Source organism: Leucopleurus acutus (genome assembly GCF_964270905.1).
Source record: "Leucopleurus acutus genome assembly, chromosome: 11".
Lineage (NCBI taxonomy): Eukaryota > Metazoa > Chordata > Mammalia > Artiodactyla > Delphinidae > Leucopleurus > Leucopleurus acutus.
In genome coordinates this window covers 82,785,918-82,813,675 of record NC_139152.1, presented here as the reverse complement: position 1 = coordinate 82,813,675, position 27,758 = coordinate 82,785,918, and the positions used below count along the sequence as shown (strand labels likewise).

The 27,758-nt window shown below is 34.9% G+C and overlaps 1 protein-coding gene across 4 annotated transcripts in view; it reads right to left on the bottom strand.

Annotated features, from left to right (window-relative positions):
* Positions 1-944: 944 nt before the first annotated feature.
* SCYL2 (SCY1 like pseudokinase 2) overlaps positions 945-27,758 on the bottom strand; it is a 58,547-nt gene continuing 31,733 nt past the window's right edge. For 2 of the 4 annotated variants that reach the window (XM_082850057.1, XM_082850060.1), the window contains 15 exons: positions 27,498-27,642; positions 24,678-24,827; positions 23,243-23,464; positions 22,327-22,443; positions 21,299-21,424; positions 20,189-20,365; positions 18,377-18,499; positions 14,841-14,954; positions 13,460-13,592; positions 11,274-11,392; positions 6,889-6,989; positions 5,362-5,428; positions 5,129-5,224; positions 4,015-4,134; positions 945-2,591 (listed from right to left, as the gene is read on the bottom strand). In XM_082850057.1, the coding sequence (XP_082706183.1) occupies positions 1,947-2,591; positions 4,015-4,134; positions 5,129-5,224; positions 5,362-5,428; positions 6,889-6,989; positions 11,274-11,392; positions 13,460-13,592; positions 14,841-14,954; positions 18,377-18,499; positions 20,189-20,365; positions 21,299-21,424; positions 22,327-22,443; positions 23,243-23,464; positions 24,678-24,827; positions 27,498-27,642 (2,455 nt within the window). In that variant the 3' untranslated portion in view covers positions 945-1,946. The remainder of the gene's footprint in view (positions 2,592-4,014; positions 4,135-5,128; positions 5,225-5,361; positions 5,429-6,888; positions 6,990-11,273; positions 11,393-13,459; positions 13,593-14,840; positions 14,955-18,376; positions 18,500-20,188; positions 20,366-21,298; positions 21,425-22,326; positions 22,444-23,242; positions 23,465-24,677; positions 24,828-27,497; positions 27,643-27,758) is intronic. The other 2 variants (XM_082850058.1, XM_082850059.1) reach the window with 2 other exon arrangements.

The following is a 27,758-nucleotide window of genomic DNA, read 5'->3' as shown; positions in this document are numbered from 1 at the left end:
TTTCAAATAATCTATTTTTATATTTAGAAGTTCAAATTATATAAATTGTTCTATTAAGTTTTCCTTCTAATTAGGAGTTCAACACTGACAAAGTTATTTTACAAAATAAAAAGCAATTTCCTAATGAACTGTGACTACTGAATTGTTACAAAGAAAAATTCTTCAATGTTAAGCAGTTTTATTCCTTATGTAAACTTTTCTCAAGATAGATATTGTGTTACGAATGAGACAAATAATCAGGTGCACGTATGAATGTATTTGCCAAAAACATCTGCTCTTCCTACTGCTTTTCATTTCTTGGAAAAGTTTCTTTAGCATTCCTATCAGTCCTTCTCCTAAAACCATGTAACAAAATACAGCTCATACAGAAACCAGATGTTAAGCTGACTTTTTATTTTTTAACATACCCTCTTATTGAATGCTGCCAGCAATATTATCAACTTACATTTTATAATCAAGTACTGTATGTTCAGTGTGTGTATACGTATTTTTTCAATGAATAAATGTAGTGTCAGCACACTAAACTTCATATGACTTATTTTAAATGATTGCTGGTTTCAGATAATTAAAAACCACAAACTCTATGGCTGCGATTATAATACATTTATAGTTCTCTGAAAGATCAGTTTAAAGTTATAACATAATGATGGAATATAACGAAATACAAATGACATCTATAGCATAAGATTCCATGGTTGACTAATCAGCAAATCAAAGAAAAATATCAGAGAAAGGCCTTGAAAAAGAAAGCATGTTTCCTGTTAGAAGAATTTATTCTTTCTTTCCTAAAAATGGCTAATTATGGACATAAAAATGTTTGAACAAAGGGTCCTGAAATTCCTAGAGAAGATTTAAACTTCAGATGCAGTAACTGACGAAGTCAGACGTTATCATAACGTATCAAGCTGAAAATTAATCTTTTAGTAGCCAGAAGATACAAGTGCTCATTTTTAGAGAAGTAAAGTTTATTACATTTGAAACAATACAGCAGAAATCTCAAAAGTATACTCATTAAATATAGTTTAATTCTTACAAATCTCCTTTTGAAAATGCAATTCATATGTGCTGCAACCTCAGAAGTTTGAATTCAAAATGAAATATGGAGGCAGTAGTCAGGGAAAGCACATCAGAGGGCTTTGTCAAATATCTGTACAAATCAGTACCTACCTCTTCTGTCTGTGATACAGTAGGAAAAAAAGTGATTCTAAATATATCCAAGTAAATGCAGAAAAAAACATTACTATTTGAGGCAGACCATGCTAAAATATAATTTACAATGATTAGTTTGCATTTATGATAGTTAATAATGCCTTAGTTTGAACCAATGAAATCAAGGTTAAGTTAAATTCTGCAGTATTTGCTCAGTCTTTTGCACTAAACATTAGTTCATCTGAGAAGTAATAAGATTGCAAAAGCAAATGACCCGATCCTTTTCGTTAGGCTTATCATTTTCTCACTCAGTCACACTAAATGCAAACAAATCAATACAGCATCAAGATTTTTCACATAGTAAAAATGAAGACTAATGACTTGTGAAGGCAGACTGTGTACCATGTAGTATTTAACAGATGAAACTTGCAATTACCATCAACTCCATTTTTTAAATAACACCAAGATTTACAAGCCAAAATAAACATTTGATTTAAAAATTCTGCTGTTCAAGATACTCAGGTGTCTTTTTTTCTCATTGAGATTGATATGGGTTGGGTCTTTTAAAAACCTGAAGAGGAGTTGGTAAGAGGAAAAAAATCCTCAAGGCTTTAAAAACCTCAACTGTTAAAGAGTCCATACAACTACTATGCTGGCATGACAACAGGTTTTTTTCTGTCAGACAAGACCATTTACTTTCCCACAGAAGTACTTCCTCCAAGCCAATTATATAGATGTAAATCAGCTTACCCATGATTAAAACTGAAGTGATCCTTCAAAAACAGGAGCATGACACCTCACCCAAAAAGATCTTTTAAGTCACTGCTAGCTGAACTGCTACTGGTCATAGTAGGTGGCGGCTGTGCAAAGTTCTGCGGGTTAAAGAAAGGATTAGTCTGCACACCGAAGGCAGACTGTCCTATCATGCGCGTCTGTGCTCCCATTACCGAACTGCCCACACCTGGAGACCCTTGAGCAGGCACAAACTGATTAAGCCACTGATTCGGTTTCTGTTGTGATAACTGGTTCATGCTAACTTTGGGTTTCTGAGGGCCAAAGAGATTATTAAGAGCAGACATATCTGTGGGTCTCTGCTGAGTCAGCTTCGTACCAGCAGGAGGAACACTCACAGCACTGAAGTTTGGCAAAGTGGAAGGTGTTCCCAATGTCATCTTGGCCACTCCAGGTGCGCTTGGACTGCTGAAGAAGTTCTGGTTTGTATTAACTGGCACATTGAATCCTGAAGTCTGAAAGCCCATGTTGGCATTTAGGCCGTTTGTTAAATTTCTCTTTGTATTATCAACTGGTGTAGAAAACATCATACCAAGGCCCGTGGAAGGAACAGAAGTGAAGGTACTTGAAGAAGAAATTTTAGGGGTACTAACAGAAAGACTGGTCAAAGATGACATATTATCCATCAATGTGTCTGTCAGGTCCTTAGTCTGAAAAATATGAGGAAATTACTTTATCTCCAAGAATTCCAAATTACTTAAAAATTAGTAAACATTTGATAAATTTTATTATAAAGGACAGTTAAAATTAAGCTCAATAGTCTACACTAAGACAGCAAACCACAGCTCACAGGCCAAATCCAGCCTGCCACATATTTTTGTAAGGCTTTTTAAGCATGAACATTTGTAATCAATCTGATGATAGGGAACACAACTCTGAACTCCAATTAAATGAAATGTTGTCTCCCTCGCTGCACCTCCACCAAAAAACAGAATTGCATGTTCTCATTAGATCTGTATTACAGACAAGGATACTCTATTATTTTTGTATTTTGAATTTCATCAAAAGTTTGTGGAAATTTATTTTCTCTATTGTAAGTACCTACAAAATACTTTATTTTTGCCTCTTGGCTCACAAAGATTTTTCCCAGAGGAAGAAATTTAATGATTAAGAGGCAACAACAACAACAAAAAAGTAATTTAAAGAAAGCTTCTAAGATAAAGTAATTTCTGCAATCAGCAATAGTGTAAACTTTCTATCAGCAGAGACCTTAATCACTGCTCTAACACCAGCACCTAGAACACTGCCTGGACCATAGCAGGAAATAAATACTGGTCAGGACATACAGGTAAGTATTCCTAAATCAAGTCACAAACATGACTGTAACAAAAAAGCTAAAAATTAAAAATTACTTTTTGCTCAAAACTACATAAATGCATGAATATAATATTCCTGGTCATTTCAAAGTGAGCAGCGTTGAATTAGTACCATAGACCTAATATTTTTTAAGAACCCTCCCATTAATCTAGCTTCCTCTTTGTTGGTAACAAGCACTATTACAAAACATTATATATTAGGCAGGCTATTGAGGAGTTGTTGGAAAATTCTTGATGCCCATACTTCTTAGAAATTACACATTAAAGTATTTTCTGAAATACATTTTTATAAAACACTAGTAGGTAGACTAAGTTCTATACTACCTTACTCCTTAAGAGTAGTATGCCTTATATATGGAATTCTAAAAAGTGGTACTGATGAACGTAGTGGCAGGGCAGGAATAAAGATGCAGACGTAGAGAACAGACTTGCGGGGAGTGGGGGGAGCTGGGATGAAGTGAGAGAGTAGCACTGATGTATACACACTACCAAATGTAAAATGGATGGCTACTGGGAAGCTGCTGCATAGCACAGGGAGATCAGCTCGGTGCTTTGTGACAACCTAGAGGGATGGGATAGGGAGGGTGGGAGGGAGGCTCAAGAGGGAGGGGATATGGGGATATATGTATACATACAGCTGATTCACTTTGTTGTACAGCAGAAACTAACACAACATTGTAAAGCATTTATACTCCAATAAAGATGTGAAAAAAAACCTGTAGTATGCTTGAATTATGCAAAAGAAATGAACTCTGACCTGCTTGACTGGAGCAACAGGTGTGTGCACCTGGGGTTTAAGAGGTTGCTGGCTTTTCAACTTCTGTGCCTGCTCCTGTTCTTTTGCCAATTTTTGTTTCTCTTCAAGTGTAAGTGATGCCTGAAAACAAAACAAAACCAAAAAAATCAACTGACAACTTTCATAATTCCATTTGTAAAACAGAAGATTTCTTTTTGGTATGTCTGACAATACCAAGTAGTTTACAAACTACTCCTGTATTGGTGATTGCCACGGTGTAAGTTATACTTTGAATTACGGTAAAATTTAACTTTAGGTAGAAACTCACAGGATCCCTGCTAAACTATTTCCAGTATGAAAATAATAATAAAATTATTATTTTAAAACCATTCATTAGAATCATCTTTTTCCAGACAATGAGAATATGACTAGGTGATATCATTTTATAAAATTGGGAGATTCTAGCTCACCCTAAAAATATTTTAGAAACTCATCAAAAAGCTAAGTAAAAAGGAAACAACTTTTTTTTTAACGTGAACAATTTCTTTCACTGCTAATGTCTGCATCAAATTCAACATCTGTCTTTTTCTTATATCAACTTTGCCAACCTATAAGCTCGCAGTATGTCCTATTAACAAATTTTGTAAACCACAATGTCTAGTAGTTCCTTGGCTCTACACATACAGGTACTCATATCTGTTGAATAAACAGAAGAAAACTGCCCTCAGCAGAAATTCAAAACTGACATATTTTTTATATCGGATGCTAACCAACATTTCAATTGGAAAGTATCATTTTAAAGTTTGTTATTCAAAATCAGAATCAGAGAAGAGACACTGTAGAATTTATCAAGGGATGTGACCGGCAAAGTACAGTAGAAAGGACAAAGAGGTCAGGCAACCTAGAAATGTTACCAACATGGGAGACTGAATAATAAAGGAAGTTAAAAATCTTAAGCATGTTTATTCTCAACATGAGTCAGGTCATGCATGACCCACTGATAACTTTTAAATTTCATAAAGATAATTAAAGAATGTTTCTTATTAAGCTAAATAGTATTTCCCAACAAAAATATGTGGTTTTAGAAGTTATATAATATAAATACGAGTACTAAAAGAACAGTAAAGACACTTACTCTTTTATGTTTATTCTGTAACCCATCCTCTTTATTTTCTGATTCACCACCAGTCAGAAGGTCTGCTCCAATGTTGTTAAAGACTTTGTCAATATGCTGAAATACCAGAAGTGAACCAGCTGAATGACGTGCAAGATTGTGATTTTACTGCTTAAAGATCAGAGGCCCCCAAAATGGAGCACACTATCAAGCATTTTTTTTAAAAAATTAGAATAATCTAAATATCTTCTTACCTGAGACCCAACATTTGTAACTTTTGTCTCCTCAGAAGCATTCATTTGATTTCCTATATCCAAAGATCTGTGAGAGAGTTGAGTTATGACAAAGCAATAAAAAGAAATGTATGTTTTAAAAATACTTGTACTAAAAATAGTTCATCCACATGGAATTTACTACAATCTAAACAAACTGCAACTTCATTCTTTAAGGAGAGTCATAATCTCTTTCGTTATTTACTACTATTAATGTCTGCTTGCCCCCAAAATGTACATTTGTACACATGTCTTTTTTTTAAAGCTCAGCATTTGAGATTTACTGGAGAACTTAGTGTCATAAAACCAGGCAAGCATGGTTCTTACCATAGGAGAGTTTACAGCTCACTGAGAGACAAGATATGATATGGGAACTTAATGTGATTAAGTTCAGAATCTGTGATTCTAACAATAAATGCTATAATCACTGAATAAGTGATGTGGACAAGATCTATGCCTTGAAAAACAGGTAAGATATAGATAGGAAGGAAAAAAGAGAATACATAGAAAATTTCTCTCTGTTGTAATTTTTAAAGATTATTTTCCAGGGTTCCTAAGTTAATATAGTCAATCCATTAAACATGATAAATATATACATCACAGAATACTTAGTGCATACAAAGAGCTATTTCACATCATTCTACACCCTGTGTATTTATTTCCATAAAGCTTTCATCTTACACAGGAGCAGAACCTAAAAAGTTTCTTTTGGGGGACTTGGCTCATGATTGATACCAATTTTACTGATTTTCAGATGTCTTTGACTCAGGATTAAACTTTAACAGGCAACCTAAAATCATGTTTTGCCTCTGGAGCAAAGAATATAGTGGAGATTTGATCATAAAAACTGGCATTTTCCACTGAATAATTTTTACCCTTCCCCTCTTCCTTTGAATACTAGTATTTTACAAATAATTTAGAAAATCCTCCCTAAAAACAAACAAAAAAAGAGGTACACACTGTGGTACTACATATGGAATGAATTCTCTATAACTGTTTCTGGGGTTAGAGAAAAAAGAAGGAGAAATCAAAACACCAGGATTTCACAGATTTGAAAAATATTTTTAAGTGGTGCTCTTGGCAATCAGCACCCTGAGTTTACAATGCCAGTAACTAATGTGACAAGAGATTTTCTTAGAAACAGAATTTTCTTTATGTAGAGAAAATGCTAGGGTTACATCCTATTATGCTTCTGTATTCAGAAATGACATCAGATTTTCAACAACATTCTATTTAAACTCAGTTCAACTTAATATGTTGGAAAATTTTTATATGCTTTACATATAGTCAAATTGAAATCCTTCGGAACATATGTATATATATAACTGATTCACTTTGTTATAAAGCAGAAACTAACACACCATTGTAAAGCAATTATACCCCAATAAAGATGTAAAAAAAAAAAATTGAAATCCTTCAATTTTTCTAGTCCGTATTCTAGAAAATCAACCATGACATAACTTTGATGTCACTCCTGGACCATGTGCAATTCATATGCAACCTACTTACTTCTGCTGTTCTTGCATTATATGAAGTTGCTCCAGTTTAGTCTTATGTTCAGACTCCAATCTATTAAGCATCTCTTTTATGACGGAAATGAAGGAATTGAACTGGTGTAATAAGAAATTTATATGGTTATAATGTTTCAAGTTAGCCACAAAGGTAATCTAATAAAATAATTCAACAAGTCATTCATAATATTCTCTATTTTTATCAGAATATGACCCACTCATAGCACTGATGACATAAGAATAGTACATTTTAGCTCAATATATCATAGCAAGCTTTTACAGTAACTCTGTATGGTGGTGATATAGTTGATGAGACTTTTAAGTTCCAGAAAACATGTTCTCAATAAGTTTTATATCCTAACAGCTATTATTCAGCAGTCTTATATAAATTCAACTCCAGCAGTTATTACATATTGATTTTTCTAGACTAATCCAAAAATGACCATCTAAATTTGTGCATATCTGAAAACAATCTGCTTAATAATGCATAAAAAATTACTCTTTATTCAAATCATTATAAAAATGATGTTTGGCTAAAATAAGCCTGTTTTCTAAAAAGTTAGTAGAAATACTAAATATACATAATCTAACTTCCAAATAATTAAAATTCATAAAGTATATCTAATTTAAAGTTAAACATAGTTTAAGCTTTGGTTAAACTTTACATAATAATTTTTAAATTTATTTATTTATTTGTTTGTTTGTTTGTTTTTGGCTGCATTGGGTCTTCGTTGCTGCACGCGGGCTTTCTCTAGTTGCGGTGAGCAGGGGCTACTCTTTATTGCGGTGCGCAGTCTTCTCATTGTGGTGGCTTCTCTTGTTGCAGAGCACAGGCTCTAGGTGCGCAGCCTTTGGTAGTTGTGGCTCGCGGGCTCTAGAGTGCAGGCTCAGTAGTTGTGGCTCATGGGCTTAGCTGCTCCCCGGCATGTGGGATCTTCCCGGGCCAGGGCTCAAACTCGTGTCCCCTGCATTGGCAGGTGGATTCTTAACCACTGCACCACCAGGGAAGCCCCTAGTTAAATAATTCTTATGGTACTTTAGGATCATCATAAACAATTTATTTTAATAATACCACATATTACAGGAAGACTCTAGAAACTGCTTTCTTCCCCTCCCCAAATCTTGCAACTACGTCTTTGGGCTGGGTGCTTATAAATACACTATTTTATTAATCCTCACAACTCTTCAAAGTAAATTTATTAATATTTCTATTTTATAAATGAGGGAACTCAGGCTCAGCAAGAGAGAAAGCAACTTACTCAGAAATACTAAATAACTTATATGGCAGAATTAGAATTCATACTAAGTCTGTCTCCAAAGCTTGTACTCTTTTCTACTACGTTATGCTGCCTCTCAACCATGCTCTATCATCCATTTATCCTCTGTCTGATCATAAGAGTAACAAATGGCATGTTTCCTTAGCTGTTTACCATGACTGACTCTTTGCTGATTAGATTTTTTAACTTTTTAACAAAATATAACATACACAGAAAAGTATACATATAAAGGCACATCTCAAAAAATTCACAAACTGAATTTAACCAGTAGCCAGAAAAAGAACAGAACATTGGCAGCACCCCAGAAGCTTCCCCGTGCCCCCTTCTAGTCATTTCCTACCCTCCCTCGCCATATGACAAAACACTATTCTAGCAGTGTAGTTTTAAGCATCTTTGCGTTTCATACAAATGGAATCATTCAGTAGATCCTCTTCTGTGTCTGGCTTCATTTGCTCAACATAATGTTTGTGAGATTCATCTATATTGTTGCAGCATTAACATAGTAGGCCTGCACGGCTATCCTTGGAAAAGCCTGCTTGCAAGGTTGGCCCTTGGCTGGTGTCCACGAACTCAGATTTTGGGAGGTTCCCACCATTAACTGATAATAGCGGCTCACTGTGCCTAACTGGAATTTGAGTACCAGGCAGGGGGTGCTACTTGATCAGCCCCCAATAAAAATTCCAGGCACCGAGTCTCCAATGAGCTTCTCTGGCTCGCAATATTTCAGACACACTGTCACAAGTCATTACCCAGGAAATTAAGCACATTCTGTGTGACTCCACCAAAAGATGACTCTGGAAGCTTGAGCCTGGTTTCCCCCAGACTTTGCCCCATGAACCTTCTCCCTTCACTGATTTTGCTTTATATTCTTTCACCATAATAAATCATAGCTGTGAGCACAACAGTTGGCTGAGGCCTGAGTCCTGCTGGTGAATCACTGAATCTGGGGGTGGTCATAGGAACCGTCCCCCAACACAACTTGTGATTGTGTTTGGATTGCTGCATGGTGTTTTCTCTTTTTTAATCAAATGCTAAAAATGTATTTTCCTAAGTTACTTTATCTTTTTCACATAATGTATAATATACTTATATTATTTTAAATCAGAACTGACAGAAGAGGGCAGTCTTGAATTAGGAACCCTGTCTATGAAATGAATAGGAAAGCAGACCACATCCATGCTAACTATTGTAAAATACAAGATGATATGAATCTAAATATTTCTGCTGATGAAAATAGGCCCCCCCAAAAAACAACCATAAAGCTGAAGAAAACTAACACACTTCAAATGTAATTATATATTCTAAAATAAGCATTTGAGAATATTTTAAAACACCCTAAATCATAAATATGAGAACTAAGAACAGAAATGACCAAAAGTTGAAGACTATCTTAGGCATGTTATCATTCTATTTTTCCCCAATATTCATCCTCCCTTTTTGCCAATCCTAATTTCAACCCTGCCATCCAAGATATGAAGAAATTATCAAGACAGAAACTGAAATCTAAGGACACAAACCTTCAGGGGCTTACCCTACCACTTCAAATGAAATTTTGGATCTGATTAATTTTACAAATTTCTCTATTTTGAAAACTCCATTCACTCAGCACTCTCCCCTATGCCAAAAGCTCTCTTGCTTAACTCTCAGCTTTCTGCTTCCTTCATTGCTCTAATTCACTTTTAGTCCTTAATTCCAAACCTTGCCAGCCTATCCATTTCTGACACTCTCAGTTAAATAGTAACCCTTCCCCATCTTTTCCATTACACATCATTAAACATTAGTTTTATGGTGAACAAAATGCCTTGTCATTACTCTATACCTCAAATTTTCTCTCAATTCAATAAAAATTTTTGTTTCTGGCACTGTACTAAGTACTGGGGATGTAATGAAGAATAAGCTATAACAACCAGCCTTCTGGGAAAGTCAGACACACAAGTATATAGCTGTGACAACTACGGTGACAGAAGTATGCAGAGGTAATTCTATAATAACCTTTGAGTACATAGTTCCTTTGCTCAAACATTTACCACATCTTGAAAGTTCAAATACCTAAACGAGATGAGCATTTAAAGTCTGCCTATTCTAGGGCTTTCACTATCGTGGCCCAGGTTCAATCCCTGGTGGGGGAACTGAGATCCTGCAAGCTGCATGCCATGGCCAAAATAAAATAAAATGAAAGTCTACCTATTCTGGTCTCAATTTATCTTAATATCATCACTCCCTGATTATATTATAGGTATCTCTCAAACTGTATTATTCATTCCCTGTGGCAGATAGACTCTAAAATGGTCCCAATTATCTCCTCATTCTGCTACTCTGTCTTTCTGTAATCCCCTACCTTCAAACATGGGCAGGACCTGTGACTTGCTTGTAACCAACAGAATATGGCAAAGGTAACGGGATGGCATTTCCTTGATTACATTATAAGAGACTATAACTTCCATCTTTCTAGCAGACTCTTTGTGGCTTTGATGAAACCAGATGATGCCGTGTTGGAGGCCCATGAAACAAGGAATTCACAGTGGCAACCAGCTAACAGAAAGCAACAAAGTGAGGCCTTCGGTTCAAGAGTCTGAAAGGAATTTAATCCTGCCAAGGACCATTGAGTGAGCTTAGAAACAGATCCTCCCCCAGCTGAGCATTCAGATGAGACCTCAGTCTTTGACTGCAGCTTTGTGAGAAACTGAGCGGAGCATACATGCCCTGGCTTGGCTGACCCACAGAAACTGTGAGATAATAAATCTATGTTGTTTTAAACCTGCAAGTTGTGGTGATTTGTGAGGTAGCAATAAATAATGAATACACAGCCCAGACATATTTTTTTCCCCTTTGTTCATGTCAATTTCACAGTCCCAAATTTGAAGTAGCCCCCAATCCTACACATCTTTCAAAATTCTGCTCATTTACTATCTCCCAATTAGGCCTCCAATCAATAATCCATCCTTCCAACTCACATACTCCTTACTTTGAACCCACAAACTTTCTTCATTCATCTCTTTGGCACATTTTTCCTTATTTTACCAATTTATATGTAATATATTTATACATTCAATGCCAAGAAAACAGTAAGCTGAATAAACTGAATAAAGCACAAAACTACTCCTACCTGATTGAGATTAAGATTGTTTTCAATACTCAGGGGAATCAGATGAGGCAATACTTTTCCAGCCAACTGCTCTTTGGTGATTCCCAACTTCTTATGAGTAAAAGTACATTTGTAGATACCTGACAGAAAAGAGTAAGACAAATGTTATAATTCAGTACCACAAATCAATAGAAATCAGAAAAACAGTGTATCTATATGAAATCTCTTGATAATCAGTATAGTTACAAATTTTTCCTTATCAATGCTTAGAAGAAGGATGCTTTTATATATGGATCAGGGTGATTTCAGCTTTACTGTCAGTTTAGATTTAACATACCATGACACATTTATCCTGTATTCTTTTGGTTTTAAGAACACATTTAATGATAGTATAAAATTAAAAGTCTATCAGAACTAGATACAGTTCTTACAATGCAGCAGTAAGGCTACAGAATGTCTCTCTATTCTGAACAAATCTAAATATATATTTCAGACATCTCATTCAAACTTGAGACATCTATTTAAAGTGTCTAAGTATGGGTCCTATACCTTTATTCACTTCTTTAACCAGACTCAACATCTCTGAACTTTAATAATTTAAGTCAACTCCACACAAGTCCTTCCCTCTTGTCTTACCTATTTACTCAACTTTCAGAACCCTGCTTGATACACCTATTGCACACAGCCTTCATTTGGTAAACTGAGCACGTTTGCTCCTCATTCTCTGAATGCTTTTGTGTTATAAGTGTTTTGTATAGAATCCAAAGCTTTAGAACACACCATCTCCTGTTATTCTGCTGTTAATGCACACTTCACTTACATACTCAAAGAATAACTTTGGGGCTTCCCTGGTGGCACAGTGGTTGAGAGTCCGCCTGCTGATGCAGGGGACACAGGTTCGTGCGCCGGTTTGGGAAGATCCCACATGCCGCGGAGCGGCTGGGCCCGTGAGCCATGGCCGCTGAGCCTGCGCGTCCGGAGCCTGTGCTCCGCAACGGGAGAGAGGCCCGCGTACCGCAAAAAAAAAAAAAGATTAACTTTGAGTGCCCATTAAATGCTTATTTGCAGGGCACTATGCTCATTACTTTCCCTTCAGTTGGTCTCACTGATTCTCACAAAACTCCTATAATGATATTATTTTTATCCTCATTTGACAGATGAAGAAACTTTTCAAAGTCACTCCAGGAACTGGCATAGCCAGGACTGGGGTTAGGGCTCTTTCCAGTATGTCAAACTTCTTCTCAAGAAGACTAATTTCTTTGAGCTCAAAAGTTTCATACCATATCACAAAAGTTCTATGTCTACAGAGGTCCACAACAGATTACTTACTGACCATTTCTACAAATATTTACTGAGGGCTTTCTATAAATCAGGCACTACAGTAGGTATTAAAGATACATGGCTGAATAACATAGTTTTTCTTCAAAACTAACAAAGAACTTCAAGTTCAGTAACTTGTTAATGTTTCTGTGATTCCACAGCTAGGTCTATCTCTATTAGTACAGCAGACCCTGAACAGTTTCAGATTGGGCTTTAACTATTTATAGGCAATTTCAGAGTTTTTTTTACAGAGTGATTTATAATTATGCTGATAGAACAGAATGTGCTGTAAGGCCAATAATGCTTCATCGGCACATCACTTAGCAGTGAAAAATATTTGTTCAGACTTAAACATATCTAAATTAAAAACCAGCTCTACCAGTTATCAGCTGTATAACCTTGAATAACTTACTTCACCCCTCTGAGCCTCAGTTTCCTTACTGTAAAACAGAAATAACAGTACCTATCTCATTGGATTTTGAAGAGGACAAAATAAGGTAATGCAGAGAAAAGACTCAGCACAGTGCCTCTTACAAATCAGGTACCAAATAAACATCAGGTATTACTATTAAGACTGGTATCAGCATTTCAAGTAGTCTTGTTTGCCTCTCTTATTTAGTACCATTTTACAGAGAAAACTACATGCTATCATGATACCTGTGAAGCCAGGATTCCCAAATATCTTATTCCTTTATAAATGTCAAGTACTACCACTTTTGCTAAAATTAACACAAAGAAAAAGTTGTATCATGGCATTTACCCCATCATTCTTCAGTTACTGAATGCTATATACATGAAAAGAGTACAAAATGGTTTTATAGATTGAGAAGTTTACTTGCATAACTGTAAAACAAAGTAGCATCAAATGACATTAAGTTTTCAGCTACCTAAAATTCCCATGAGGACCGCAGGTTCCTTGGATGGAATTTGTTGTAAGAACGGCAGAATATCATCAAGTACAAACCACTTATCCAAGTATTCCAAAATCTTTCCTAAGCACACTAATGAATTTACACGTACCTATCAAAAGAGGTAAACTGAATTAGTCATTTAAAGTCTTTGCAATCTAGACCAAAGTATTTTAAGTATGAGTATAATCTTCATATAGGTATATGTTAAATCCTCAAGAATAAAAGTAGGTTTAAAAGCTCTCGTCCTTTATTTATATAGAAAATTCACATATTTATAAATTCCCCTGACTTGTTTCAGAAAGAATCTTTGATTGCTTTGCCAGGATACTAGGTAGTTAAAGGTAAGGAATGACTTAAATTTTATATCTTTTTAAAGAAAGTAATTAGGATTTGAAAAGCTTTATTACACATTTGTTTGCCAAGAATATTTCCTTGGGGTCATTTGAATTATAAAAAAGGACTTGGGCTTCCCTGGGCGCGGCGGTTGAGAGTCCACCTGCCGATGCAGGGGACACGGGTTCGTGCCCCGGTCCGGGAGGATCCCACATGCTGCGGAGCGGCTGGGCCCGAGAGCCATGGCCTCTGAGCCTGCATGTCCGGAGCCTCTGCTCCGCAGCGGGAGAGGTCACAACTGTGAGAGGGCCACGTACCGCAAAAAAAAAAAAAAAAGGACTAAATTTTCCCACCAAGTGATTAATTTTACTGGGCTTCCAGTATTTTTCTCTAATTCAGGTTCAAGTCATTCTTAAACTAAATATTTTAACAACATGTGAAAAGTATATTTGTCCTACATAAAGTTTTGTATTTCTAAATATATCTTTAATATAGTTACTAAAACTTGATATTTAGGAGCTCTTTTATCACAATTCTATCAATTGTGATATCTATATTCTCTTGAGTATTTTGATAAATATTTCACACCCTACTTTTTTAGCTAGAATTTGTTAAGATAGAATACTTTTAGTCAGGATCATAATATCAATGAAACTATTTTTTTTTAAAGTAAACTAAGAAAAGCAGAAAACAATTAGTTGGTAAAAAAAGCACCACATTTCTGCAAGAACGATGGAAAAAAAACTGGATTAAAGCAGAAAAGGGTTAAGAAAAGAATTACTCAAATTTTCTACTGAAGCACTCAAAGTTAGGGGACAGGGAGTAATGTCAGGGATGGAATACTGTAAAATTATATATCAGGGAAAACTACAGCTATTGCTCACTTTCATAGTACTATATATAGTCTACTTATAGCCATGACAAAATATATGAACAAACTATAAAAGGGTTATTAAACAATAAGAAAATTATTTAAGCCAATGAGGCGTGAAAGAAAAACAAAAATTAATATGCTATTACTTACAGCAAGGGAAGCCGTTTGTAGACATGCATTTTTAATTCTTGGTATCAAGGCATTTTTCATGGATGGGTAGTCTATAAGATTTGCAAAGGTTGGAATGATGTTTAGACAGAGTTCCTATTAAGAAAATAAATCGGATCAATCTTAGAGACTCTCTCACATACTAAAAAACATTTTGCATTTGCATGGCTAATTTGTCACATAGCTAGAAATAAACTTTTATGTATGGTATATCATTTGACCTTTTCAACAACTGTTTGAAAGAAAAATACTTATTATCAATTTTGAATTTTACAGATGAGGAAACAGGCTCAGAAGACCTTGCTCAAATTCACGCTAGGTCATACAACTAGCATATATACCCAAATTCCCTGATCGCATTCCTAGTTTCTTTCCCTGATAACACAATTAATTCTTCATTTATTTTTAGAAATAGGAACATCTAAAAAAAAAGTAACATCTAAGTTTTGCTATCTTTCACAACAAGGGAAAATCAAGTACAAAGTCACGTAAAACTATTCCTCTTTAAATAAGGAATTTCTTAGCTGTTACATATATCCATATGATGGATATAAGACAAACATTTTAAAATATATTTTCAAGACTGTTTAACAATATCAAGGATAAAATGCAATAAGATACTATTATATAATCCCATTTTTTAAATCTGTCTAGAGGCTTAGGGAAAAAAACTGGAAGGATATATCTGGGAATGTTAACTGTGGGCATCTCTGACAGAGGATTTTAATTTCCTTTATATTTTTAACTATTTCTAAATTCTGAAACTAAAGCCAATATAAATGACAGAAACAGGAAAAGTTATTTAAAACATTCATGTTAACTTAGTGCCATGCCATAGTGTAAATGACTGTAACTGGGAACTTCAAGGATAACAGAAGAAAGGGGGGATGATGAAGGATTAAATGAGATAGAAAAAGAACAGGAAATGGCTTGAGAACTAACTGGCTGAAGAACCTAATCTCAGATACCTTATAAGGCAGAATGATCCTTGTAGGAAAGCAAAAAAGAGATTACTGAAGAAAATGGGGGTATAAATGTAAATCAGGGAAGGAGTTATTAACGATATTTGGTAAACTTAAAGACATTCATTTATGGTTAGCAGATAGAAATGAATCAACCACTAAAAATCTGTTATCAGTATACTGGCAAATATTTTATTTGCTTTAACTTATCCCCATACTTCCAAAAGGCAGACAGAAAGAAAAGAGTTAATATTAATATCTATTCAGAAGTATAATAAATTATGTAGGTGATATAACTTGAGGATAATAAATACAAACTATATTTAAGGGACTGTTTTCCACAGATGATAGAGAATGAGCAAGGATGAGCAGTCAGTGAGATACTGTGTTCCTGTTACCAGAGGGGAACAAGGAAGTTCAGCGCTTAATTGATATCAGAGTGACAGAGAGACAGAGACTGACTGCACACATGCACTATGCCATATAATCCAGCAGTAGGTTACAAAGAGGGAAATCTTAAATTATGTCTATATCACTTAGCTAGAGGAGGGGAGAACCATAGGAGGAGACAGAGTAAAGAACCTAAGAACAGGAGATTGAAAAAAACAAAACAAACAAAAGGAAGTCCAATTAGCATATTCTCAGGAACTTCTGCCTATTATTTTCTACTTTCTCTGTAACTGGTGGTGGGGAGGGGAGAATGAAAACATATTCTACGTTTATTTAAAGGTAAATAATTTTAAAAACTGGTTCTCATATACATTTCTATTAATGCCTCTAATGACCCTAACTTTTGTAAACCGTCTTTTACTTTTCCAAATGCTTTTCTAAACTCTCTCTAGCCTCTTAAATAGTTCTAATCAAACTTCAATTTAAAAATACCATTCCAAAAATGAATCTCCGAAGTTATCTCCTAGCCTTCTAACTTGCATGAAGCTTGAGGAAAAGATTTTTGTTTCTTGCTCTTGCTCTCTCTCACAAAGCTTAGATAGACTTTAACTTTATCAGACTCGTACCAAGCAATGTTGATACTAGTTAATTGGACTGGTGACTAAACACTTATATTGAATGATATCAGAAAAGCTAGTTTCTAAAACTTGGCAAAGTGCACAACTCAATTTGAATTATGTATTAACTATTTTAATAAAATACTTGCTGGTAACTTATTGGCCAAACTAACCCTCTTAGGAAGAAAAATGACCTTTCACATCACTCGATCCTCCCTCTCCTCCCTAATTTCACTGAATATAAAACCAGGTTGACTACACAGGGTCTGTGGGAACGTTTCAAGAAGCTATAATTCACAATTCCTTTGGAAAGCACTTAAAAGTAATAGTAAGTACCTTCCCCAATCATTCCACGTCATTTGGACAAAGGCAGCAAGAGATGACGTTATAAGGAAAATTTTTAACATCAACTTCACAACTTGGAATAAAAGAAAACTTAGATAAGGACTGAAATGAGTCAAACAAGTGACCTTATATATGTGGTATTAGGTTCGCATTTAAAAAAAAAAAAAGCTTTGGTCAATAACTTATAAAAAGTAAAATTCTGGGCTTTACTGGTGGCGCAGTGGTTGAGAGTCTGCCTGCCGATGCAGGGGACACGGGTTCATGCCCCAGTCCGGGAGGATCCCACATGACGTGGAGTGGCTGGGCCCGTGAGCCATGGCCGCTGGGCCTGCGCGTCCGGAGCCTGTGCTCCGCAATGGGAGAGGCCACAACAGTGAGAGGCCCGCGTACCACACACACAAAAAAAGTAAAATTCTTTGTTTTTCTTTACTAGAATCTTTGCACTGGTGAAGAGACCATAAACTTTTAAATACGACACCTTTTATGCAGTGAGATGTTCTTAACATAAGTATTTATTTTCCAAAGTGAGAAAAAAAAGCTCAAACTAAATTATACTTTTAATAGCAATCCAAAAATTTTTTTCCAGATTAACCCATAGAACCAAAATTTTAGTAGCAAAATTACAGAACTAAAAGTTTGGCAAAGTATGTGATGTTTTAACAGCACTTTTGTAACACAAAAGCATGACTATAAATGCATTAGGGATGGTCACACTAAATTACTATCTGCTTTTCTACCTACCTCCTATACAAATTAACTTCAATGCAAAAGGAACATTTCTGAATAGAAGACTGAGTTACCAAACATGAAAGAAAATTATGAGTATGAGAAGTACCTACTTAACGCTTTCATAAGAAAAAGGCACATACATCTTTGTCATTTTCATTCATATACTAATTACTCATTTAGGAAGAAGGTATACAGCAAACCAAACTACAACAAATCAAACCTTCTATAATAGTACATTACTGATAAGTAAAAGCAACAAATCATTTTACTTTATTAATACAGGTGTTCATCAATTGATTCTTCAAACTAGGAGTGAACACACTAGTAGTAGCATACATCATGCAATTCAATGGATTAATATATACTATTGAGCTTTATATTAAAAAAATTATGACAAACTTAAAAGGTACTTTACTTCTTTCTTTTGCTTTAAGAATCAAAATCATCATTAAAGGAAAAAAATTGAATATTATACCTGGATCTGAATGGAAGGAGCCTCTAGGGCTCTGTAAACCATTGGCAGGACACTGTTCTTTATCTCATCAGGAGGAGTTTTGGTTAGTAGCAAATCCATTTTTTGGAGGAAAATTAACAAAATCTGTGTAGAAAAGGCAAACAATGTATTAAAGTCTAGAATCTTTATGACATTTTATACATGTCAAAATTTAAAGTAGCTTCAAAAGAATAAGTTATGTATTTTGACACTCACCATGTTGCTAGCCTGAAGGCATGGAAGACAAAAACATATAAATCAAGTCTCTTATGTTTCTAGAAGCACTATATTTAACATCTGCTCTCAGTTTAAACATTTAAATAAAGACTAATGTCCTAACTCTCACATATCTTCAGTAATATATCACTCACCCACAAGTACCAACTATCTGCAAAGCTACCGGGTAAAAAAATAAAAGCCTGAGGGCAGCACAGTCAGATGTCCCAAAGAAGTAAATTCCATCACTGGGCTTCCATAAAGTTCAAGAGAAGAAAAGGTACAGAAATGAAAAGGACTGTCGGGAAAAATTCTAGAAACATTTTCAATTGTCCCTGATCATTTGTTTGCCACCACATACGTAAGTAATAAGGAAGAAACTATCCCTTCTATCCATGCAGAATACTTAGTTTTGTCAAGGCTCAGTTAAAATTTTTCAGAAGGGATTTTTAGCTAGACGACTACTACTACTACTACTACTACTACTACTACTACTACTACTACTACTACTACTACTACTACTACGGGAAAAAAAATACAAAGAATGAAGACAAATAAGAGCTCAGATGATAGGTTCCTTAGGATCCTATCTGATGCATAGCTTAGTGACCATGGGACTCCACTCCTTTCCCTCCTGACACCTTGACCATGTTTGGAGAACTCTGCTTCAAAGCCTACAGTTCTCTCACCTGCCCTTTCCTTAAGCAGGGGAACTCCTGTCTTACTACCACAGACTTCCTTCTGTTCCCCTCCTTTCAATGGAAGGACCACAAACAGTCTGTCATAAAACCATTAAATCAGGTAATCAATGGTTTACCAATAAGCTCTTGCCATGTAGTAGCAGAAACTTAATAATATTTACCATGTGCCAGAAAATTTCATTTAATTTCAACAACCCTTTTCACATTTCAGAAATGAGCAAAATAGAAACTTTAAGAGAGTAATGACTTGTCCAAGGAGATGATGAAGAAGGCGAGATTCTAACCCAGGTATGTGACCCTACCGCTCTCTTAAATCCAAGTCTACCTTGAATCTGGCAAATAAATATTTTAATAGTGTCTATATCAGAGACTAATTAAATTTTCCCTTAACAATATATACACACACATATTACTTCCATGGTGCTGGAAGAATTTCTCCTCTTCTGGTGAAACTATTTATTAGCAATAAAATAAACAACTGGCATAAACCATCTACAAATTAAAGACTCTTAATAACAAAACAAAAAAACAGAAATACTTAAAAGTGCAGGAGAAAAATAAATACTTATTTTCCTAAACGTGTAACTTTCAATAAGGCAATGGGAACAATATAACACATGCAAAATCTCATTACCATTTGTTTTCTGAGACAGTAACTTGTGGAGAGCTACAGACATTTATTTGCAAAGTTCAATTATAATTTTAGGAATGGTTCACTTCAAACCTATGCAAAATAGCTTCTAACTAATGGAAAAGAAAGTCTCTCATACTTACCTCAATTTTTAAAAAGTCAAATATCCTTTCCTTTTCTTTTCAATGATAGTTATCATTGACTAAGACCACTGAATAAACAGGAAAAAAATATCTACATACATACCTGGATTGGCTCCTGCTGTTTAAAGACAGGGCCAAGTTCAGGTAGAATTAACTTGACATATTCTTCTTTGGTACATTCTTCAGCAATGAGTAGAACATTGGGCAAAACAAAAGGTACCATGTCAGGGTTTACAAATTCTGAAGTCAAACATGGCAAAATTCTCTGCACAATGACACGCTGAAAGACAAAAAATGTTTTCATAAAACTAATCTTTATATCAGGTCTTTAGTATTAACATTGAAGTTAAGAGTCTAAAATCTTCAATCCCTTTGGGTAAGGTGACTATATAATTTATAGTTGAAACTGGGACACTTTTGAGAGTAAAATAGGGTGCTATTGCTAATTATGCCAGGACAAAAGACATAACTTGGGAACATCACAGATAAAGGGGGACATACGATTACCCTTCCTTTAGGAAATCTTCCCCAATTAGTCTTCACTAATACAGTTCTCCTCTTAATTTCTTCATTACTTATGATTCATACCACACATTGTTAATTGTTGTTTCATGCACGTTAACCCTATCTACACTTACTGTAAAGCCCTTGAAAGCAAGGACAATATTTTGTTTCCCATTTATTCTCCACAGCATCTAAGTAAAGGGCTAGACAAACAGTGCATAATCAATGAATATCTGATAGATTAAACACTGGAGATATTTCTGCAAAGGAATTATTAGTTTTCCAGCCAGTGGCTTCTTTAGCAATCACTAATATTTTTATACATATTATCCTCACAATTTAATAAGCCAGAAAGGGAGAGTAAAGGAATTGGAGAGACTAGTATCAATACAGCAGTATAACTGCTAGTGAGGCAGTGATTTCCACAATGACAGTTTACGGAATTCTCTTCTGATGTTTAATGTCCAAGTGCTGCCTTTGCATAGGTGGTATTCTTCCAATTTTTTTTACCCTATTTAATAATTTTTGGAGCACACACAAAGGTCCACTAAACTTTTGTGACTTCAGTCTGTAGCCTTTTATAGTCATTTATATACCCCTGGCAAAAGTTACATTTTTTTTTTTTTTGGAAGGGTTATTATAGTAAGTCAAAGTAAATTTTAAATTCTATACTCCTGACTATATAATAACAAACTGATCAACAACAAACCTTGGGCAGTTTTGGCAGAACCTTTGGCAGTCCTTTGAAAAACTGTGATTTCTGAAGGTTATCTCTTTGGAATAAGGTATCAAAATACTGCAGTGTTACTGCACCAACATCATCAAAGAAGGGAATCTAAAAACAGAGAAACAGAATTATTCTGATAAGTATTAAAGCACTTCTCATATCTGAAACTGACACATTATGGTGAAAAAATATTCAGAAACATTTAGCGAAATGCTAAAGACCACTTAATAAAAATTCTAATTATAAAAATCAGAATAAGAAAGTAATAAATTATTTTTCTTTTCAAGGTCAGTTTTTCAGAAACAGTACCTGTGAGTTAGCTGCACAGTAACATTTTCTTTACATAACTAGTAAAATATTAAAAGATTAAGTAAAATATCTTGAGGGCATAAACAGTACCATTCATTAAAATCCATTGGTTAGGGGCGTCCCTGGTGGTGCAGTGGTTGAGAGTCTGCCTGCCAATGCAGGGGACATGGTTTCGAGCCCTGGTCTGGGAAGATCCCACATGCCGTGGAGTGACTGGGCCCGTGAGCCACAATTACTGAGCCTGCGCACCCGGAGCCTGTGCTCCACAACAGAGGCCGCGATAGTGAGAGGCCCGCGCACTGCGATGAAGAGTGGCCCCCGCTTGCCACAACTAGAGAAAGCCCACGCACAGAAACGAAGACCCAACACAGCCATAAATAAATAAACAAACAAACATTAAAAAAAAATCCATTGGTTATATGAGTGAATGTGAAGGCTATGAATTCTTGGGGTGTCTAGAACTTCTGCATGCCTAACTGTAAGTATTAAGTCTCTTTATTTGAAATTTTAAACTTTATATCAGAGCACTTACCTGCATAAATTGTTTAACTCTTTAAGATTAAATGAAGATGAATATTTAATACATTCAAGAATACAGATGTTATCTGGGGACTATATCTGATTAATTCTTCAGATGCATTTAATCAACTTTAACTCATTTTTTGTCCCTCCATCTAAGGCAGGAATTCATATGCACTCACCTTTGTCATTTGATCTGCATCTGGTCTTACAGTTGGAGTTACGTTTAACAGTAGTTTTACATGCTCACGGACTTCCTCAGGTATATTTGTAAGTGAACTAGATCCTAAACGACTCAACTTCAAAAGAGTAATAATGTTAAATATGAATATAAAATATTCAAAAGATACACATTTATACTGTCAATAGTCCATTTAAGAAAACTTTTTGAGGGACTCCCCTGGTGGTGCAGTGGTTAAGAATCCACCTACCAATGCAGGCGACATGGGTTCGAGCCCTGGTCCAGGAAGATCCCACATGCCACGGAACAACTAAGCCCGTGTACCGCAACTACTGAGCCTGTGCTCTAGAGCCCACGAGCCACAACTACTGAGCCCAAATGCCACAACTACTGAAGCCCATGCGCCTAGAGCCCGGGCTCTGCAACAAGAGAAGCCACCACAATGAGAAGCCCGCATATCGCAACAAAGAGTAGCCCCCGCTCACTGCAACTAGAGAAAACCCACGGGCAGCAACGAAGACCCAATGCAGCCAAAAATAAATAAAAAATAAATTAAAAAAAAGAAAGAAAACTTTTTGAAATTTACTAAAAAATATATTTTTAGATTGAACAAAGGGCTAATTCTACTGTTGCAAGATAATTAAAACACATCTTTAATACCTGAAATTGTCTCTATTCCTAAAACAAAACACCCAGTATTTTAGACCATATTTCAATTTTCACTCTAGTAAATAAATGCCATGATTAAAGTTGTAGTAACAAATATTAATCCTAAGAATTACTTTTGTTAAGTTGACTTTATGAAAACTTAAAATATGAGACACTCATCTCAGTTTAGAGTATTTTCTGAACATATTTTGGAAAAAACCAAACACTTAATACATTTTTAATGCAAGAAAATGTTTAAAGGCAAATACCTGATCCAACTGTCTACTGAAACTCTTGTAAATATCTTGCTTGTTAACTTCAAATATAGCTTTCCCTTTATTAAATACAGCATACATGACAGTTCCTAAAGAGTACATATCACTGGCTGTTTCACAGCTCACAGAAAGTATGTATTCAGGAGCCAAATATTCAGGATTTGGAAGACACAATGATGGTAAATTTGGGTCCCATTCTTTACATGGAAACTTAGGCTATAAAAAGACAGAAAAGGGATTACATAGATTAAATAGTTAAATTAAAGCAAACCACTGTCAAGTAGTAACAATTTAGTTTTAAATTCATACTCAGTCATGCAAGTAAAAATGTCACCATCACTTTCAATTCTAAATTTCCCCAAATCCCAAAACTAGAAAGTGCATGAAACAAGTTAAGAGATAAGAATAAGAACTCTTATAACTTTGAGATTATTGGCGCTCTCTCCCAGAAGACAAATTATCACTACACTATACAATGCATTATGAACATGGAAAGGTCTGGCCTATGTTTTCTGATACACAGGCTTCAAATTTATGAGTTCAAATAGATTATTGTTTGAAACCTTGTTCTTTCACCAACTAGCTATGTGATTTAGTTAACAGGTTCAAAGGGATGTTGTAAGATAAACAAAAGTATGGAAAACAGAGCCAGCACAGTGCCTGATGCATAGTATGTACTCAACCAATACTAATTCTTTCTGCTTCCCTTAAAAATGTTTACTTAAATTAGAAATGTATTTTAGGTCAAAGCATGGTTGTTAAAGGTAACAACTATATTGTAAAAATTTGAAATATTGCAGTGTTTTCCTAAGTATAAATAGGCAGGTTTCATAATCACTAAGTAACAGGTGCTTTTTAACCAGAAAGACTGGGTTTAAATCCTAGCTCTAGCACTTACCACTTGCCTAAATTTAGGCAAATTATTTTATTCTATGAGTCTAACTTACTCATCTGTATTATTCCCATACCTCACTGAGTCGTTGTGAGGATAATAAGTAAATACACAAAAAGTGTTCAGAAAAGCGCTTCAATAAATGTTACCCATTATTATCACTGCTATTGTTATCATGCTCCTTAAAGAAGATTCTGTGATCCAATAAACTGGGGAAACACTGCTAGAGATTCACAATGTTTGTTTGTGTATCTGACACTCTGAGGGGAAAAAAATCTACTTAACCCAATAGTGCTCAAATTTGCTTAACTCTAGTACTTTCTTCTCAAGTGACAATACTGAGGAATTAATGAGCTAAATATTCATAGGTACAATGAACACTAGAAATTTTCTATAAAGCTATACATTTAAACATACCATTGTACCACATAGCCTATATCTACACATTTATCAGGCTTATAAATTCTGTAATCTATTTCAGATGCAATCACAAATTTCCAGAGCTTTAAAAAATGAGAAGAATAAAACCTTCATTACCTCTTGTTCAGAAGGATTGGTCGATGATACACAAAAATCAAAGCCCATTATTTTCCAGGCTCCACTTTTATTCAAAATTATATTTTCAGGTGTAACATTTCCATGAACCATTTTCACACTGCTATGCAAAAATGACAATCCTTCAGAAACCTGTAAATGGAAATAAAAGACATTTTTAATAAAACTCCTTTCAATTACAATAATAAATCTCATAATAATCAAATTTGCTGCTTCTCCCAATAAAAATTTTTTACACGCCAGGTAACAATTAAATTTCATAAATGCAAAAGTGTAGACATTCTCAGTTGCCAGAGCATTCTAAGCATTAGCAAGAAAAACCCAATTGTAAAAACAGAGGACAACTATTTATTAAGTTTCTTTCTATACGCACAAAAGCAAAAGAAAAGACAGTAATAAAAGCACTTTGCTACCCAAATTTATTCAGTTCCTGAACTTGAAAAGCGAGAGAATCTTTGGTTTCTTACTTAAAGACAGTAAATATCAAGAAATACCTTTGTCAATTTGATTCTAATTCTTAATATTTTTATATACTTATACTTCATATTGAAATTAAGTTTTTCTGAATAGCATTGTACTCAGTTTTCAAACATTAACTGATATTCACTCATTCTCACACTGAATTAATATTTGGTAATTTTATATTTGTGCCTGAGATTACCATGGAATTTGTTAACAAAAAGTGAAAACTGGATTTGAAAGGGCCAACCGTACCAAGTATGCCAGTTCCTCAGAAACTTAAAAATAGAATTACCATAGAATCCAGCAATTCCACTTCTGGGTATATCCCAAAAAGAACTGAAAGCAGGGTCCTGAAGAGATATTTGTTCACCCATGTTCATAGCAGTATTACGATAACCAAGAGGTGAAAGCAACCCAAGTGTCCATCAACGAATGAATGAATAAACATAATGTGGTAAATATATACAACAGAATATTATTCAGCCTTCAAATAGGAAAGAAATTCTGACACACGGTACCACATGGATGAACCTAGAGGATATTATGCTAACTGAAATAAACCAGTCACAAAAAGAAAAATACTGCATGATTCCACTTATATGAGTAGTCAAACTAATAGAGACAGAAAGTAGAATGATGGTTGCTAGGGGCTGGGAGGTATGAGAGGTGGGGTGTGGGGAGTTATTGTTTAATGGGTACAGCTTAAATTTTGCAAGGTGAAAAGAGTTCTGGAGATGGATGGAAGTGATGGTTGCACAAGAATGTGAATGTACTTAAACTGTACACTTAAAAATGGCTAAGATGGCAAATTTTATGTTATGTATATTTTACCACAATTAGAAAATATATACTGTTAAGAGAATAAGATAAGCCACAGACTAAGAGAGAATATTTTTAAGTCATGTATCTGACAAAGAACTTGTGTCCACAATATATAAAGAAATCTCAAAACTCAATAACAGAAAACAAACAACCCATTAAACAATAAGCAAAAGATCTGAACAGACATGTCACCAAAAAAGACACTCAGATGGCAAGGAACCATATAAAAAGGTGTTCAACATCATTATTCATTAAGGAAATGCAAACTAAAACTCCAATGAGATACCACTGCACACATATTAGAATGGCTACAATTGAGGGAATTCCCTGGCGGTCCAGTGGTTAGTACTCCATGCTTTCACTGCCGAGGACCTGGGTTCAATCCCTGGTCAAGGAACTAAGATCCCATGAAAAAAAAGAATGGTTACAATTGAAAGGGCCAACCATACCAAGTCTTGCAAAGATGTGAAAAAAATGTAACTTTTATACACTGCAATGGGAATGTAAAATGGTACTATCATTTGGAAAACAGTTTTTCAGTTTCTTAAAAAATAAAATATACACATACCATTTGATCCAGCCATTCCACTCCTAGGTAATTAACCAAGAGAAATGAAAGCATACGTCCATACAAAAACTTGCATATGAATGTTCATAGCAGCTTTATTTGCAATAGCCCAAAATTGGAAACAACCCAAATGATCAACAACAGGTGAATGGATGAGCAAACTATGATATACTACTCAGTAATAAAAGAAGTATTGATATGCACAACTATATGAATGAATACCAAAATAATCAGATTGATTGAAAGAAGCCAGGCCAGAAAAAGAGTACATATTGTATGATTTCATTTACAAAATTCTAAAAATACAAACTGATTTAGTGACAGAAAGTAGTCAGTGGCTTCCTGGGGTGAGAGACAGAAGACAGCAAGGAGCAGGAGGGGAGGACCGCAATGGGTATGAGGAAACTTTGGAAGGTCCATATGTAAATTGTTTTGATTGTAGTGACGGTTCCACCTATAAACTTAAAAAACTGTATATTTTAAATATGTGAAGTTTACTGTATGCCAATTAATTATACCTTAACAATACTGTTAAAAATAATGAATAAAATGATCTCTGCCCCCCAAAAACAAAGAATCTACTGTATCAATTCATTCTTTAAAGCCGAAGATATTCTGGTAAGCAGGGGAAGGAAAATCAGAAAAAGTGGATGGACTTAACGGATGCACTGTGAAGGTTTACAATTCAAAAACATTAAAAAGGAACCACCACATCCACCAATCAACAAGTGCTCTTCTCCAAAGGTTACTAATGTTATGTTTCATACATTAAAAAGATAGTTTAAGCCTAACAATAAACTGTAGAAAAATTCTAGAACATAGAAATAATCTTTAAATTACTGAGAAGATCTAAAGGTTTACATAAAGCAGTTTATACAGCTAAATTTGAAATGGCTAAAAACAATTTTGAAGGAAAATATTCTATCCACATGATGAATAAAAATACATACCTGAAGCAAACCATATTTAGTTTCTACATCATAAAGTTTATAATCCTTAATGTCTGGAGATACAGGGGAAGGTAGATTTTCCCAGTTACCCAGAACATTGGCTAAGCTGGCAAAAACTGGTTCCGTACAAAATGCCAAGCAATCCCTGTTTTAGAAAAGAAAAATATTAGTGGTCCTATTTAACTATCAACAAGAAGGTGGACAATTTTAGATTTATTTTCAGCATTAATATAACACACTTAGGCCAATAAAGCAAAGTCA